The following is a 15,154-nucleotide window of genomic DNA, read 5'->3' on the forward strand; positions in this document are numbered from 1 at the left end:
CCACCGCGCCCGGCCCAGGGGGCGCTGTTCTAATGCACCATGATGGGGTCCTGCAGGGCTGTGACACTGGTGAGGAGATGGACCCAGGATGGTCTTGATCTCCTGACCTCGTGATCCGCCCGTCTTGGCCTCCCAAAGTGCTGGGATTACAGGCTTGAGCCACCGCGCCCGGCCGAGGGGGAAGGATTTTGTGCTCATCCAAACTGGGGCCACAGCCACACCCTGGGCGTCCCCGTCACACTCTTCTCTCTTTCTGGTAGGCTGCAGTGGAGGGGAGTGGGCTGAACGGTGGCCTCCAAAAAGATACGTCCATCTCCCACCCCCGGAGCCTGTGAATGTGAACATATTTGGAAAAGGGTCCTTACAGGTGTCATGAAGCATGGCATCTCAAGATGCGATCATCCCGGATTAACCGGGTGGCTCCTGAATCTGATGACAGTGTCCCTATCCGTCAGAAGGGGAGAAGGCCATGTGAAGACAGAGGCAGAGACTGGGGTGATGCTGCCGTAACCAAGGAACCTCGAGCCACAAGATGCTGGAGGAGGCCAGGAATCTCCCCTAGAGCCTGCGTGGGGAGCATGGCCCGGCTGACACCATGAGCTTAGACTTCGGCCTCCAAAACTGTGAGAGAATGCGCTTCTGTTTTTAGCCACCACACTTGTGGGAATTTGTTACAGCAGCCCTGGGAATGAACGCAGGAGGTTCCCCCAGGGTGAGCTTGGAAACCACAGGATGGAGATGGTTGACTTCCAGTCAGCCTGGGTCCCCGAAGGACCTACTCACGGCCTCCCCAGCAGCGTTATAGCAGAACGAAAACACTTCTCCTGTGGCTGGCACCCTCTTTTAAGTCTATATGTTAGAAAAATTGAAACTAATTACAGGTTTATAGTATATAAGTATTATTTCATCTTTAAGCTTTATTCAATAGTAATTTCTCCAAAGCAAAGCAAATAAAACACGTATCAAAGAAAGGAGAGATGTTCTGGGGGAGCCACGGACAAAGGCTCTGAAGTCTTTCGCTTCTTACCCAAAGATTCTTGTTTCTTTTTCTTTTTGTTTTTTGAGACGGAGTCTCACACTGTTGCCCAGGCTGGGTGCAGTGGCGCGATCTTGGCTCACTGCAACCTCCGCCTCCTGGGTTCAAGTGATTCTCCTGCCTTAGCCTCCTGAGTAGCTGGGACTACAGGCGCGTGCTGCCATGCCCAGCTAATTTTTTATTTTTAGTAGAGACGGGGTTTCACCATGTTGGCCAGGCTGGTCTTGAACTTCTGACCTCAGGTGATCCACCCACCTCGACCTCCCAAAGTTCTGGGATTACAGGCCTGTTTCTTTGAAGCAGGAGTTATGGCATCAAGGCTGTCATTGAGAAAGGCAGTGTGCTGAGTCCAGGGCCAGCATGGGGCTTGACAGGGTCAAAGAAATCAACAACTTACATTCCAATTCTTGACTGTCAACTTCTTTATTGTAGTGCTGATTTTAGGGATGGAGAATTACCTAAATTAGTAAACCAGGCTCTGGAATTATCTTGCTTGGGTTTCAACCCTACTTATTAGTTATCCTGATGACCTAAGCTCCGTTTCCTCATCTGTAAAATGGGAATAATAATGCTGGAGTTGGAGGGGCTGTTCAGTCATAACCCTCTCCTTCTATGTTCTAAAACATATGAGAAGGGCAGAGCACTCAGGGAGATAGGGACAAACATTTGGGGTCTATCGATGAAGGCTGGGGTGGAGGAAGTAGCTTACCTCCATGTGGTTACTGAGGTAGCTTCGCACCGGATTGGCTTAGCTAGGCTGGACCTGTGTTCCCCATGACTCCCTTCCTGGATGGTTTGAGGTTGGCCTTGGTCACGGGAAACAGCGGCAGGTGGCGGGGTGGGGTGGCTGCACGCTCACACGCAGCAGGCTGCTGTAGCCTGGGCTCCACTGCAGCTCCCGCACGTTGACCCAGAGCTGCAGGCTCTCCTGCTGGCTTGGGGCAGGAGGCAGGCATGCAACTCCTCCAGCTCCTGTTGAGTCTCTTCCTTCAGCTTCCCCGAATCCTGGGCCAAGTGCATGTGCAGCTTCCTCTGCACATTTCCCCATCACTGAACTGGGGAGACCAGGAGACAGCAAGAGCCAGATGCGGGCTCCATTTATCCTCATGGGTTCCAGTTCATTCTTGCTCCCCCACTGCAAGCCCGTCTTTCCTTCCGATGGCACCCTGCTGATGGTACCCCACCATACCACAGCCCTGCCAGGTGAGCCGGCTCCCACACCAGGGAGGTCAAGCCCTGAGAAGAAAACCCTTCTTTGTCTCTGTCCCATGGTTCTGTCACTGACCAAATTTCCCAACACTGAACTCTAGAACTGGACACATCCCCCTCCAGGGGCAGGGCCTCCAGTGCTAAGCCCAAAGCAGATGCTCTCTACCCAGGGGGCCACTGTCCAAGGTCTGTTACCTGCAAACAGAAAGTGGAAGCCACTCTTTGTGGCGGGCTGGGGGCTGCGTGGAAGCCCCTGGGGCTCCACACACACCTGGCTCTTGGTGCTTTCATCACTGCGATTTCCTCTGACTTCTCTAGCCCTCCTCATCCCCGTGTGTGCTAAAAAACAAGCTGCTAACTACAGGACCTGCTCTCACTCCCTACCATTTACTTCCTCTCCCTATGGCTAACCTTTGAACAAAGAAGGGACTGAGATGCACGGGAATGCAAGACTAAGGACTCAACATAGCTGCTTCCAGCTCCTCATCAGGCTGGGAGGGCTGAAGCCACAGCTAAGCAGGGGCTGCATGGTCCTCCATGCTGCCTATGTGAGTTCGAACCAACAAAACCGGTCTTGGAGCGCCTCTCCCCAGTGCTTCCAGCTCTTCTCAGGGCAGTCTTCCTTCCTTCTACCCACAGCAGCTTGCCAGGAAGGGCGGGACCGGCCGACTCCTGAGGAAGGCGTGTTACCCCTCCAAGGACAGGAACTCCCACACATTGAAAGAAAGGGTTGGTGCTGGCCAGGACCCTTCCCATTGGTGCTCAGAGGAGCATCTGCCTGGAAGGGAACACATGTCATTACAGGGCACGAGTGATGAGGAGTGCTTTCCTGGTGCCGAATTCCCAAAGGAAAGGAGCGCACACTCCCGGGAGACACTTCTTTTATTTAGGAAGGAGGTCTTTCCCACTGGCGCCGGCCCCTGCCAGAGGCTGGGGTGACAGCAGGATCAGCAGCACCGCTCACACACACAGTGCGAGTGGAGGACGGCCTCCGGCAGCCTCTTTAGAAAGCCCAGGAGTTCTCTTTATTTCAGAGAAGGGCGTTTCTATACAGGACATCACTCCACTACAGTCGTCACTTCCAACTGCAGGCTCAGGGAGACAACTCTTGACATTCATAGGTATATATTTACTTTAATCACATTTTAGAAATCAGCTCTTCCACACTAAGATTTACAATAAAAATAAAATAATTTGTTCTGTAAACTATAGTAGAAAGTTTCAAACGTCTTAAAAACTATCTTCCATACAATGGAAAAAGGCTTTTGTGTTCTTTTTGGGCAAAGGAAGACCCAAATACGCTGAGAAGACGCATGGGCGTGTTGCTGGAAGCACTTCTTTGCTATGGACGGTTGCTAAGAGAACAGAGTCACTTTCTCCCCTTCAGCCTGGAAGTCCAACTCTTCTCTTGCTTAAGAATCTAACCTTGAGACCTTCCAAGATGCTTAAGGCTGCTCTGCTGTTGCCTGGTCCTTGGCAGCAGCAACAAGCTCTGCGAGAGCTGGGAAGCTTTTTATGTCACTTGCTTGCAGTCCCAACTTTTGTATCTGCAAAGGCCATGAGAATGAATTATGTTACTGCAATTCACGCTGAATGTGGGGGGCGGGAAAAAAAGACATAAAATCTTCATCCTCTACTAAACCAGAAGACAGTTCCCTGAAGACCTGTAGGATATTTTTTCCTCTAGAGCAAAGGATTTACTTCTTGTAAAATGTGAGGTTTTTGGGGTCAAACACTTAGCATTCTAAGAAGCCAGTAGGTTAATTTATCTTAGTCCAACAAATCAGACAGAATAAGAGCCCCTTTTGTGGGCCTAAAACACACTAGAAAAGAAAATCCACACTAGAGAAATAAAAGAGTGAACTATTTTTTAAGTAGAGAATTTTCAAAAAAGTACTGGCCTGTGCTCTTAGTTTCTTAGCATATTGCCAAAAACCTTTTAGAATCAGATGAGTTGAAAACACTTTGCTTGGCACAGCAATTACCGTGGATTATTTGGTCACCGAGACATGGCATACTATGTTCCCACTTTTGTTTAAAAATGACAATAACAACACACATACACGTATACATCCATACACACACACACACGCACCACACACGCAGAGAAAGATCCGGAAAGATACACACCAAGTGTCTGTCAGCATTCTGTGTTTGTTCTGGGGACGGGGACTGCGGAGGCACCTTATCTTTCCCTTCTCTTTCCTTTTAGTTCCCTATCCTGCTCTCCTTCCTTCCTTCCCTTGCTTTTGCTCGTTGGCTCTTCACGTTTCTATAACATACTTTCTTGCGTGTAAAAAGTCTTTAGGTTTTTTTTGCCAAATAAAGCAACATGGCCGTTGACTTTTACCAGGATATATCTCTACATTCATCTCAAAGCAGAAAACAGTTGAATTTTCAGTGATGATCATGACGTGTAAAAGAAATTCCTTAGTAAGCTAGAAAATCAAGGGTGTTGTTTTGACTGCTTTTATTTTTTGCTTTTTCTATTAATGTGTCTCAGTTCTCCAAATCAGGGCCAAGTGTCCTCTTATGGAAACTTTATAGTTTCAATTTTTTTCCCTCTGGAAAGGCCTCCCTTGAGGACCTACCACTGTGTGGGACACTTCAACAGTTTAGAAGGCCAGTTTCTGAACATCTAGAGGTTTTATGAACTGTCCTCACAGTATCATAACATTTCATTTCATGATGAAATTTCATTTTCACCTGAGTGAAAATGAAAAGACATTCATTGCATGTTATCCATATCACCTCTTAAGTGATAATATTCACATTACCATTCAGCCACATGCCATGATTCTAAAATTTGTGTTTTATAGGAAACCTACAAAAGCCAACCAGGGAAGCAGAGGAGTTGTGCTCAGAGGATTTCTTACGCACCATATAGGGGTACATGCTTTCAGTTATTTTAAGCTAAACCAGCAAGGATTTCAAAAGCCTGGGGTTAGCACCAATCAAGTATCAGGCACTCGACCAAAAAGTCCCACTGTAGTGAGCTCTGTGAGCATGGGCACTGGGGAAACAAGCAGATGGCAGAAGCACCAGAGAGCACGCCACTGGACTTTAAAATGGGAATTCTCCATTTTCTTCCACCTTTTCCTTCTCATATTGCCTAGAGGCAAAATAATTTGGGAGCCCCGACTCCTAGCCGTTAACACTTGGGAAGCAATTCCCTAGCCACTGCAACAGCTTCTCTGGGATCACGTGAGCCACCAAGTAACTGCCCGGCTCTCAGAATTTGGTTTCAGGCTCACTGGAGCGGCCGGTGGCTGATGGGTTACCTGCTCTCCTAAGTATTCAACGTCTAGGGCCAGCTGCAGCCTGATTTTGTCGTCATCACTCATGCCACCACTGGGACCGACGGGGTTGGCGGGAGTGGTTTTTCTGGCTTGTTTCAGCCTTTTCAGGCTCTCTTCCATTTTCTTCACAGAGTTCAATACATCTGACACGGTTTCGTAGTACCTTGAGCACAAGACACATTTATTGGTGAAAAGAGGCATTTGTGTGTAACACCAAATAGACTGACTGGCTTTGTGGACCAAAAAAAGAGAATTTTAAGATACAAATTCGTTTCCAATGAAAATTCAGCCATGGTAAGTAATTAAGTTTCTTAAAATCATTTTTTTATATATACACACACACACACACATATACAGACACATATGTGTGTATATATATAGTCTTAAGTGTCTACACACAGCATTCCCTCAGAATTTAAGAAATATGTATTTGCATGGATTTTGTTTAAAATTTAATCGAGGGTGGACATCTGTAGCTCATGCCCCAGATCAAGTAACAAGTTCATTTCCAATCAGTTCTAAGAACAGTTCATCTTTTAGAGTGTAAAAGTATTTCAGAATTTTCAATAAAGTTCATTGTCTTTAAAATACTCTCAATATAATTTTGAAATTATAAATGAGTTATATTTCAAAGCTTTGTCTACAAGCTGGTTACTCGGCATTTGAAATACATTTGCCCACAAAAACTGTATTAGACATTATTGTTATGTTCTAAATTAACCCATACATGGCCACGTAAATCTTAAGTAAATAAAATACTACTGCAAAATTAATATTCAATAATTAAAATCAGTAACAAAATTGAATAGCATACTTGTTGATTTAGGAAAAGAATATTTCATTAGAAAAAGACACTCATATGTTTTAGAGGTTTTAGGAATCGAGTCCTTGTCAGCTGTAATTACTTTTAAATGTATGTTTTCTCTTCCTTGATTACTAACCTAAGTTCTTTGATTATCTGTTATGATTAGAGCCACTCTGGACTGACAGGGCTGAGCAAAGAAAGGGCCTCCAAGAAGAATGTGGCTGGACCTCGGAGAACGGCACCTGCAGGGAACGCAGGCAGGGCCAGGAGATGCAGGGGCACTGTGCACACGGCCAGCGAGGCCGCAGCCCAGGCCCGTACGGGGGTGTGGGGAGGGAGGCAGCAAACTGCGGGACCACACTCTGACTAGTCCAGCGAAGAAGTGCTAGGCAGTCTCACTGCCTTATTCATACGCAGTGCTTGATGGCCTCGGGGCTTTCTGCCGCAGACTCTTCTAAGCAAGGCCCACAAGGTCTACTTTTAATTTACTTACTTATGAGTGCTTTCACTGAGAGCGCCTTCTAGCCACTGCTGAATTATTGCTTGTTTGAGCTTATCCTTGTGTCCGTTCTGAAGCTGGAATAAGGGCTTCAGAGCACTGTCCACATAGGAGGAAGCTGTGGTTGGGACCTCCTGGAATGATGTTGGTAGGAGATAAAGATGCACAGGAAGAAAACAGAAAAGAAACAGAGTAAGTTACCCAGACCTCAAGTCCAAAAGGATACTATTAATGTTCTAGTTTTGAGACATGGACAACTTCCATCCCTCCCAAAGGTAACACTGGGGTCCACAGAAAGCTGCCTGGAGAACACGAGGGAATAAGAAGAGCCAGCACAAGAAGGTGACGTCTGGAGCCAGGCTGGGTTCAGGTGCTGGCTGGCACAGCCACCCACGGCTCAGGGCATCGAAACTAGGGCACTGCTTCCCGTAGCTTCATGTCCACATCAATCACCTGGCAACCTCATAAAACTCAGGTTCTAATTCTGTTGGGGGCAGAAAACTCAGGTTCTAATTCTGGTGGTGGAAGGGTTGAGTTCTGGGACTGTGCTTTTCTAGCGAGCTCCCACCCGCCAGGTGATGTGAATGCTGCTGATCGTCAGACCACCGTTTGAGAAGCAAGGATCCAGGCTCAGGAATGTAACCTTTCTTAGCTCTGGTTTCTTCATCTGCAAATGACAATACTAGCACCCACTTCGTAGGACAGTAAGACTATGTAAAGTGTCTAGCACAGGGTCTGACCCTAACACAAACTCTCAGGAAATATATTACTGTAGCAACCTATTGACTAGAAAGGGAGAGTTGGTAGATTACTGAAGAAAAACAACATATTTGGCAACATAAAATAGGTCTCTCTCTCTCCCACTTCCGAGAGGCAGCTTCAAATCAGACAATAAGGAGCAAATATAAAATGGCATCATATTTGCATATAACCTATGCACACCCTTCAGTATAGTTTAAATCATCTTTAGATCACTAACATTTGTATTTTTTTTTTAATAAAAACTTTTTTTATGTGTGGAGACTGGATGTCACTACTTTGCCCAGGCTGGTCTCACACTCCTAGGTTTAAGCAATCCTCCTGCCTCAGCTTCCCAAAGTGCTGGGATTTTGGTGTGAGCCACTACATCTGGCCTGTATTATTTTTTATTGTGGTAGTTTTTTTTTTCCCTGAATATTTTCGATCCACAGTTGGCTCTGTGGATGCAGAACCTGGGGACACAGGCGCCAACTATATTTCCAGTAACAATAAAGAGGGAACAAGATATAAAATGTGGAATACCAGATATGGAGACAAAAATGTATAGGACTTTAAAATGTTATTAAAACGCTTTTTCTGAAAAACATACTTTTCCGCAAGACCAAAAGGAAACTGAGTACATCCTTAAATACTTTTAGGATAGGATGGGAAAGGTCTAACTATTTCAGTTTGTGGCCCAGAGCCCCTGATCACCCCTGCCGAACCTCCCTCTCTTCATCAATACTGTTCTCAGAACGGGATGAGCTCATCTGTCTCAGGCTACCCTGGGAATCCGCCGCTTCCTTCCTTCCTCCTTGGCTTTCCTAATACACACTTCCCCACCTCAGAATTCTCTCCCACGAATGGCGCTGACCTTATTGGTTCTTCGGTAAAGCCTGGGAACCTCCAGTGCACTTTTTAGGAAACTGAAGCAAGAGTCACTTAAATCCTGGATGATCTTGCTACTCAAGGAGGGCACACAGGCTGACAAAGAGCTCTGGGAGTCCTCCAGGGCTGCTGTTGAGATTAAAGACTGGATTTAATCATCATGCTCAGGCCCAGATGTGAACTTCATCTGAAATACTATCACAGCATTTACAGTGTGTACTATAATAAATCAGATCAAATGAATTAAACAAAACATCTTATTTAGGGAAGTTATAATACAGAACAGAATAGAGAAACAACCAAGGATTTACAACTACAGAAGAAAATGTCAAATTAAATATACCCTACAGTCTCTGAAATTTTATTTTAAATCATTTCTTATTCAAAGATTTGCTTAGTCAAGATTCATTTTTACCTGTGATAGAAGAAAAATTCTTAAAGCCAATCATTTCAAGTTTTGGCTTGATTATTTCCAAGAGTTCTGGAAGCTGAAATAAATATGCACTTTATATATTCAGTTACTTTTTATAAATCAAAGGAAGAGGCGATTCTATTTGCATCTACAAACGCTAGAATTTGCTAATGAATGGTGAATCTAAAATCAGGAATTTCAGTAATTTTCATCAAAGGAAAGAAACAGTTTTAATGCTTTTACTATAAAAAGATTTCAACAACATGAGAAATCACATGGTTTAATGGCTACTAACAGGCACAGAAAATAAGCAAAAACATTTTCTACTCTATGGCTCTCCATAATACAAAAATAGACACAGTAAAGACCATATTCTTACTGAAAACATACACATTTTAAAATTCAAAACGGTATTTATTCAAGCACTACAAAATATCTAACGTTGAGGAAAGCAGAACTGTGTATCAGATGACTTAACCACTACATTCACCCCACAGAGTTCATGTTACAAGCAAAAACATATGGAACTATACAGAGAAAACAGAGGAAGAAGTTTTAATATTTTAGCACTTTCAAGGTATAGCTGAAGATTAAACATCAACAGAAAATACTGGGGTAAATTAATGTAAAGTAACTGAAATCCAGCCCACTAAAGATCATGCCTGAGCAGAATAAGGTGAGCTAATGGAAAAAAAAAAAAAGCGGGGGAAGCATGGCTGCTCCAGCTTGTCCCATCACTACTGAAAAGGAAGCAGGGTGGAGGTGAATACAATACAGAATGTACTCCACGCAGGAGAAGTGCACATCCTTAGAAACCCTATATGGACATGATCTGTCAGGGTACGCTGGAGAGACACCTAGAAAGGGAGGTGAGGGGTTCTCTCTTGGGGTACCCATGGGCCCCACAATTTAAGCCCCATAAGGCCCAATGGTGTTTGCCTTTTACACATGCTACCTTCTGTGAAAACATTAAACCAAGCACCTGGAATTCTTCTGGGACACAGGCTTACCTGCTCCTGAAGCTTGTCCAGGTCTGCAACCACGTACACGAGCTGAGTGCGGGAAATGGAAACCACAGGCTTTGTTTCTGAAGGACCACTTCCTTGGTCTTCAGTGTTTCCTTGGGTGATGGAAGGTTCTTTGCTACCAGTTACCAAAGGTTTCTTGATCTCCTTGAGACTTTCATTAGAAATGGGCCTGAGTGAAAGCTGAAAAAGGATTTCACTGATTAACTACTTTTACACTAGCAAGATACACGAGCATTTATGTATTACACATGTGTGCGTCAATAACTCACCACTAAATGCTAGCTGTCTACATAGCACTTCGTAAAAACTTACTAATAAAAGTACACTTTATTGTATCTACAGGAAGGAGTGAAGCACTAAGAGAAACAAGGACAAACTACGCCCCCATGTACATTTACCTTCTGGAACTTGTCTACTTTCTGGTGATAAAAATACCATGTGAAAAATAAAGTATCCAAACCACAATAAAATTAATGTTGGGGACATCACAGGTTTTAAAAAAAATCAATTATGTTAGGCAAATAACATACCATATTTGTAATTATAATTAATAAGGGTAAAATATCAAAATCCAAACCTTCAAATACAAAAAACAAAGTGTTCTTTGCGTAACATTGTTTATAAGGGAAAAAAATAAAAAAGAAGTACGCTAGCATCAAGAAAAGAATGGGATAGAATGGGATAATGGACATTCAGGGCAAAGTGATCTATTACAGATAAACAGAGAATTCCTGGCTAGCAAGAACGCATGCTTAGCCTAACTGAATAATTGTCCTAACCCAACTCTGTCAGGGGAATCATACAGCGGTCTTCAGAAACAGCGGATGGCCCTGGGTGGTCCACTAAGACCCTTCTGAGCAGAGGGAAGGCAAAAGGGAAAGACAAACTAGATTTCACTAGACTCCCATTACCTGACAGGAGCTTTAGTCCAAATAAATCCTCACAACAGCCACGTATAGAAGCCGTTTTCCCATTCTCCAGATGAAGACTCAGCTTAATTTCTCTAGGTCCACAGAATTAAAAAGTTCAAGAGCCAAAGTTTGACACTGGCTCCAAAGCTGACACTCTTTCCATTAAAATACACCACAAGAGGAGGACTGGGATCCTTTCCTACTCCAAATAACAAAGATTTCATTCAAAGTGTGCTGTTTTCTCCATGTTGTCTTTTTCATTTTTTAGAACACATCTCCTTTGCATACTCCTCACACTGCCATGACTGGTTTACCTGAGAGTCTGTTACTCACACGTCCCCCAGAGATAGGGCAGCACCTCTATCCGAGGTCCTAGCAAGAACCCACGGGGCTGGTGCTGAGCACCGGACTGCACCAATGCTCTGTGGATCAAGAATTTCTGGCTTTTTGTCGAGTATTAATAAGTCACCAAGGGCATGTGGATATTTAATACATTTGATTATTTGAAAAGGGAAAAGGATATTCAAAAAAGAAAAGATAATTTTAATACCTTTTTATGTTGATGACAATATCATTTTGTAACCTTCCAAATATTAAGTATTAAAATGCACATATTTTTATTTCTAATCATTTTCATAATCACCTTGAAATTAAAATGAACATTTTTTTTTTTTAATTTGGAGGCAGTTCAAAGAATCTGGTTTTGAGAAGGGAAAACATGGACTTGCCAGAATGGTGCTTTTCAACAAAGCAAGCTCGTGATAATAGACACCCCTGAATGCAATGCTCGCAGGAGTCAAAGCGAAACACAGAAACAGAGCTGCAGATGATCTCGGGAAGCCAGACTGCTGTGGTCCTCTGAATTAACCTCTCACGGCATTTACAAAAATCTTAAGGAGTTAGCCTAACAGATCTTTAATTTTTATCAGTATTGATTATGGATGAGCTCCACGGCCAGCCCTTACCTCACTGACAAACACAGAGTATCGTGCCAGAATCTGCAGAGTGAATCTCCACAGGCGATGCACCAGCAATGGCAAGAACATCTCATCTGACCAACACCTCCTGAGGCCGCTCCAAGTTCTATGGGAAGCCAAAAGGCAATATGGACTTTCAGCTAGAGAAAAAACAACAACAACACACATTTAAGGAATTTCAGACAATTTTAGGCTATAATCTAATGTAAGACTTTCGATGTATGATTCAAAGGTAAAGAAAGTGGCCTTCTGAAGAAAACCATGTGGTCAGCAAAGCTGTTGGAGGCACAGGGATGAGGAGCGGCCACAATCCATGTTCCCTACCACATCCTTCATGCCACGCACAGTTTTACATGACACTATGTCCTAGGTGTCTGGATAAACATCAAACATACATAGCATTCAGAAATAATGTTTAATAGGTACTTTATACCAAATCAACAAACATGGGCTGGAGTGGCAATCACTTGCAGAGGTTTAAACTTCAGTTTCAAATTTGTCCTGTTTCACAAGAGTCTTCCTCTATCTCAACATACTTCTTATTCTTTTAGAACAAGTTAACTACATATGACCATTTTTGGCAAAGATAGATGAAAACAAATTCTGAAGCTAAAACTGATTCAAAATGACAGGAGACTTAGCTGCATAAAAGAGAGTGGAAATTTAAGTCGAGGAACCTAGATATAAGCACACAGTATTTCAGCGGTTACTAGGAATAAATATATGATACAAAAAATTAATGAGGCTGTCAGAATATGCAAACATGTACTGGTAAGTCCACATACCTACAGCTGTTACCTGCCCAGCATCCCAGCATAGGCAGCCAGGGCCCAGGAGGCCCAGGATGCATGCTTCAGCTATGAGTCATTGTCAGTGAGAGGGAGGAGCACCCTGACCCTCTACCATGCAGACCAGTCCTCAGCCTGGGAGGAAGGCAGATCACAGCCCATTTGCTAAAAAAAACCAGCTGATCAGATAAGCACACCAAGGGGCCATATCCCCTGGACAAGTTATATTCAGGAATGAAAATGAGGTCTGTCTCCTATATTCTTATTCCTTTTTCATCTTTATAAAGCAAGAACTCTATATACCAAAACTATTTGGTTTATTTTTACCTTATTAAAAAAAGAAGGGTTGGGCATGGTGGCTCATGCCTGTAATTCCAGCACTTTGGGAGGCCATAGTGGATGAATCACTTGAGGTTAGAGTTCAAGACTAGCCTGGCCAACATGGTGAAATCCTGTCACTACTAAAAATACAAAAATTAGCCAGGCGTGGTGGTGTACACCTGTAATCCCAGCTACTTGGGAGGCTAAGCCAGGAGAATCGCTTGAACCTGGGAGGCGGGGACTGCAATGAGCCAAGATCATGCCATTGCACTCCAGCCTGGAAAACAGAGCGAGACTCCATCTCAAAAAAAAAAAAAAAAAGTCAAACTAAGTGATTTTAAGGTCCAACTTAAGGCATGAACAAACACACACACACACACACACACACACACAAAACCAGTGAAAGTATGCGCAGAGCATTATCATCTAGCTGATGTGGTGAACTGAATGAACTCATTTAGGATACCATGCCACTTATCACTTTGGGGGAGTTACCTGGGGCATCTTCCAGGACATCTGTAAGTGTTGCTTCTAAGGATCCTGCTATTTCTCTAAATCTGAGATAAAAACAAGAACACAAATTAGTGTTTATGACTCTGACAGATGCCTTTCCCTATCCATCCTCTGTTTTTCCTAAGTAACAGGAACTTTCTCTGTCACTCGCTGGTAAGTCCAGCCTCGAAATGCCTATTCTCCCAGCCTTTTTTTTTTTTTTAACTGAACAAGAAATCGTGACTAAGCCACTGTTACATAAGGGTTCTCTGTTATTTGCAGCTGGTCTGAATCATAACTTACCCCATGTTTCTCAAATTAAACAAACTGCCAGTTAAGTCGCCATCAAGAAGTTGTCAGGTGAGTAGCACCTGCTTATGATCCTCTATTCACTTCAAGGCCATAAAACTTTGGTTCCTCCAACCCATCTATCTTAACACCATCACAGGTAGGTAAACGTCCCCAGGGTAAGAAAGCTGCATTCTGCACCTGTGTTGGCAGCTTGAGAAAAATCACGGGAAGTAGCCAGTTAAAACTAGAACTCACTGCTCGGTGCTCTTCTAATCTGCTGACCCTCTCCCATGTCCATGGTACTTGCCCTTCAGGTACTAATGCTCAGTGTCTGTACTAGCGCTTCCTAGATGTGCGTTCTTTTTTTCCTGATGACAGCTGGCTCACCTGGCACCTCAGCTCATCCTGTCACAGACCTCTGTTCTAATAATGGATATGGACATGTTTTTACGACTTTGTGAAAGGCTAATGTGTTATATAGTTTTTTTAAGCTAGCTGCTCCGGCAGGCATTGTTTTCTAACTGTATAACTCTTCCAATCTCATACCTGTCTTTACTAGCATGCTCTTTTGTCACCTGCTAATTGCCTTACTAGTAATGAATTCCGATGCATGCTCAATATCAATTTATCCAACTGATACGAAATTATTTTTTATAGTACATAATGTGCTTTTAAAAAGCGGTTCAGAGACTGAGCTAAAGGCAACTGTCTAAAGAGTAAAAAGAACAGCTTGACACAAAAAGCTGCAGCCCTACCCAACACAGCTGAGCACTGAAGACACCAAGGCTATCCTGGACCATTACAGCTGGCTGGTTTCCAGTAGCCGTCCTGTCTGCCCCACGGAAAGAGAGGAACTCTCTAATTGCCCAGTGAAGCTCACAAAGGCTAGTCTTTTCCTGCTGCAGTTGAGAGGTACAGAAGGAATAAGTGACAGATGGAAAAGTGGGATAAGAAAGCACTGGAAACTAGCCCAGGAACAGCAGTAAGAGGAGGCAGTGACACTGAACACGGGAACAAGGGAGATGGGACTGCTCTGCACCTGGGAGAGCAAACCAGCATCTAGAGCTCAACCTCAGACGCCCAGTCCTGCCTTTCTTCAAAATCTAAACAAAATACAGGAAGTTAGCCCTGATACAGAAAAGGCCTGATAGCTGGCACAGCACTGTTTATATCAGGGAAAAACTGGAAGCAACTTAAATGGCCAAAGAAAGAATATGGTTATAGAATCTGCGGTATATTCAGTGGACTAGTATGCAGTACTAATGTGGAAGCTTGATGCTATAAACCAATAAGGAAAAATAGGTATAATTTAGTACTATGCAAAGACATAGGACACTGAGTTTTATGTATATTTACGATAATTCTGAAAAGCATACAAATGAAAAAGTACCAAAAAAATGCAGCAGAGCCTTGATCCCTGCACTTCACAGAGGTTCTGCCTGTCTGTGAGCAGGGGCAGT

At 43.8% G+C, this 15,154-nt stretch overlaps 1 protein-coding gene across 3 annotated transcripts in view; it reads right to left on the reverse strand.

Annotated features, from left to right (window-relative positions):
* Nucleotides 1-3,113: 3,113 nt before the first annotated feature.
* Nucleotides 3,114-15,154, reverse strand: part of COG2 (component of oligomeric golgi complex 2) — a 51,320-nt gene continuing 39,279 nt past the window's right edge. For 2 of the 3 annotated variants that reach the window (XM_011933320.1, XM_011933322.1), the window contains exons 11-18: nucleotides 13,407-13,468; nucleotides 11,791-11,942; nucleotides 9,897-10,094; nucleotides 8,890-8,962; nucleotides 8,461-8,603; nucleotides 6,843-6,982; nucleotides 5,527-5,707; nucleotides 3,114-3,792 (exon numbers count right to left, since the gene is read on the reverse strand). In XM_011933320.1, coding sequence (XP_011788710.1) covers nucleotides 3,691-3,792; nucleotides 5,527-5,707; nucleotides 6,843-6,982; nucleotides 8,461-8,603; nucleotides 8,890-8,962; nucleotides 9,897-10,094; nucleotides 11,791-11,942; nucleotides 13,407-13,468 — 1,051 coding nt within the window. In that variant the 3' untranslated portion in view covers nucleotides 3,114-3,690. The remainder of the gene's footprint in view (nucleotides 3,793-5,526; nucleotides 5,708-6,842; nucleotides 6,983-8,460; nucleotides 8,604-8,889; nucleotides 8,963-9,896; nucleotides 10,095-11,790; nucleotides 11,943-13,406; nucleotides 13,469-15,154) is intronic. The other variant, XM_011933321.1, reaches the window with a different exon arrangement.

Source organism: Colobus angolensis, unplaced genomic scaffold, assembly GCF_000951035.1.
Source record: "Colobus angolensis palliatus isolate OR3802 unplaced genomic scaffold, Cang.pa_1.0 Scaffold126, whole genome shotgun sequence".
Classification (NCBI taxonomy): domain Eukaryota; kingdom Metazoa; phylum Chordata; class Mammalia; order Primates; family Cercopithecidae; genus Colobus; species Colobus angolensis.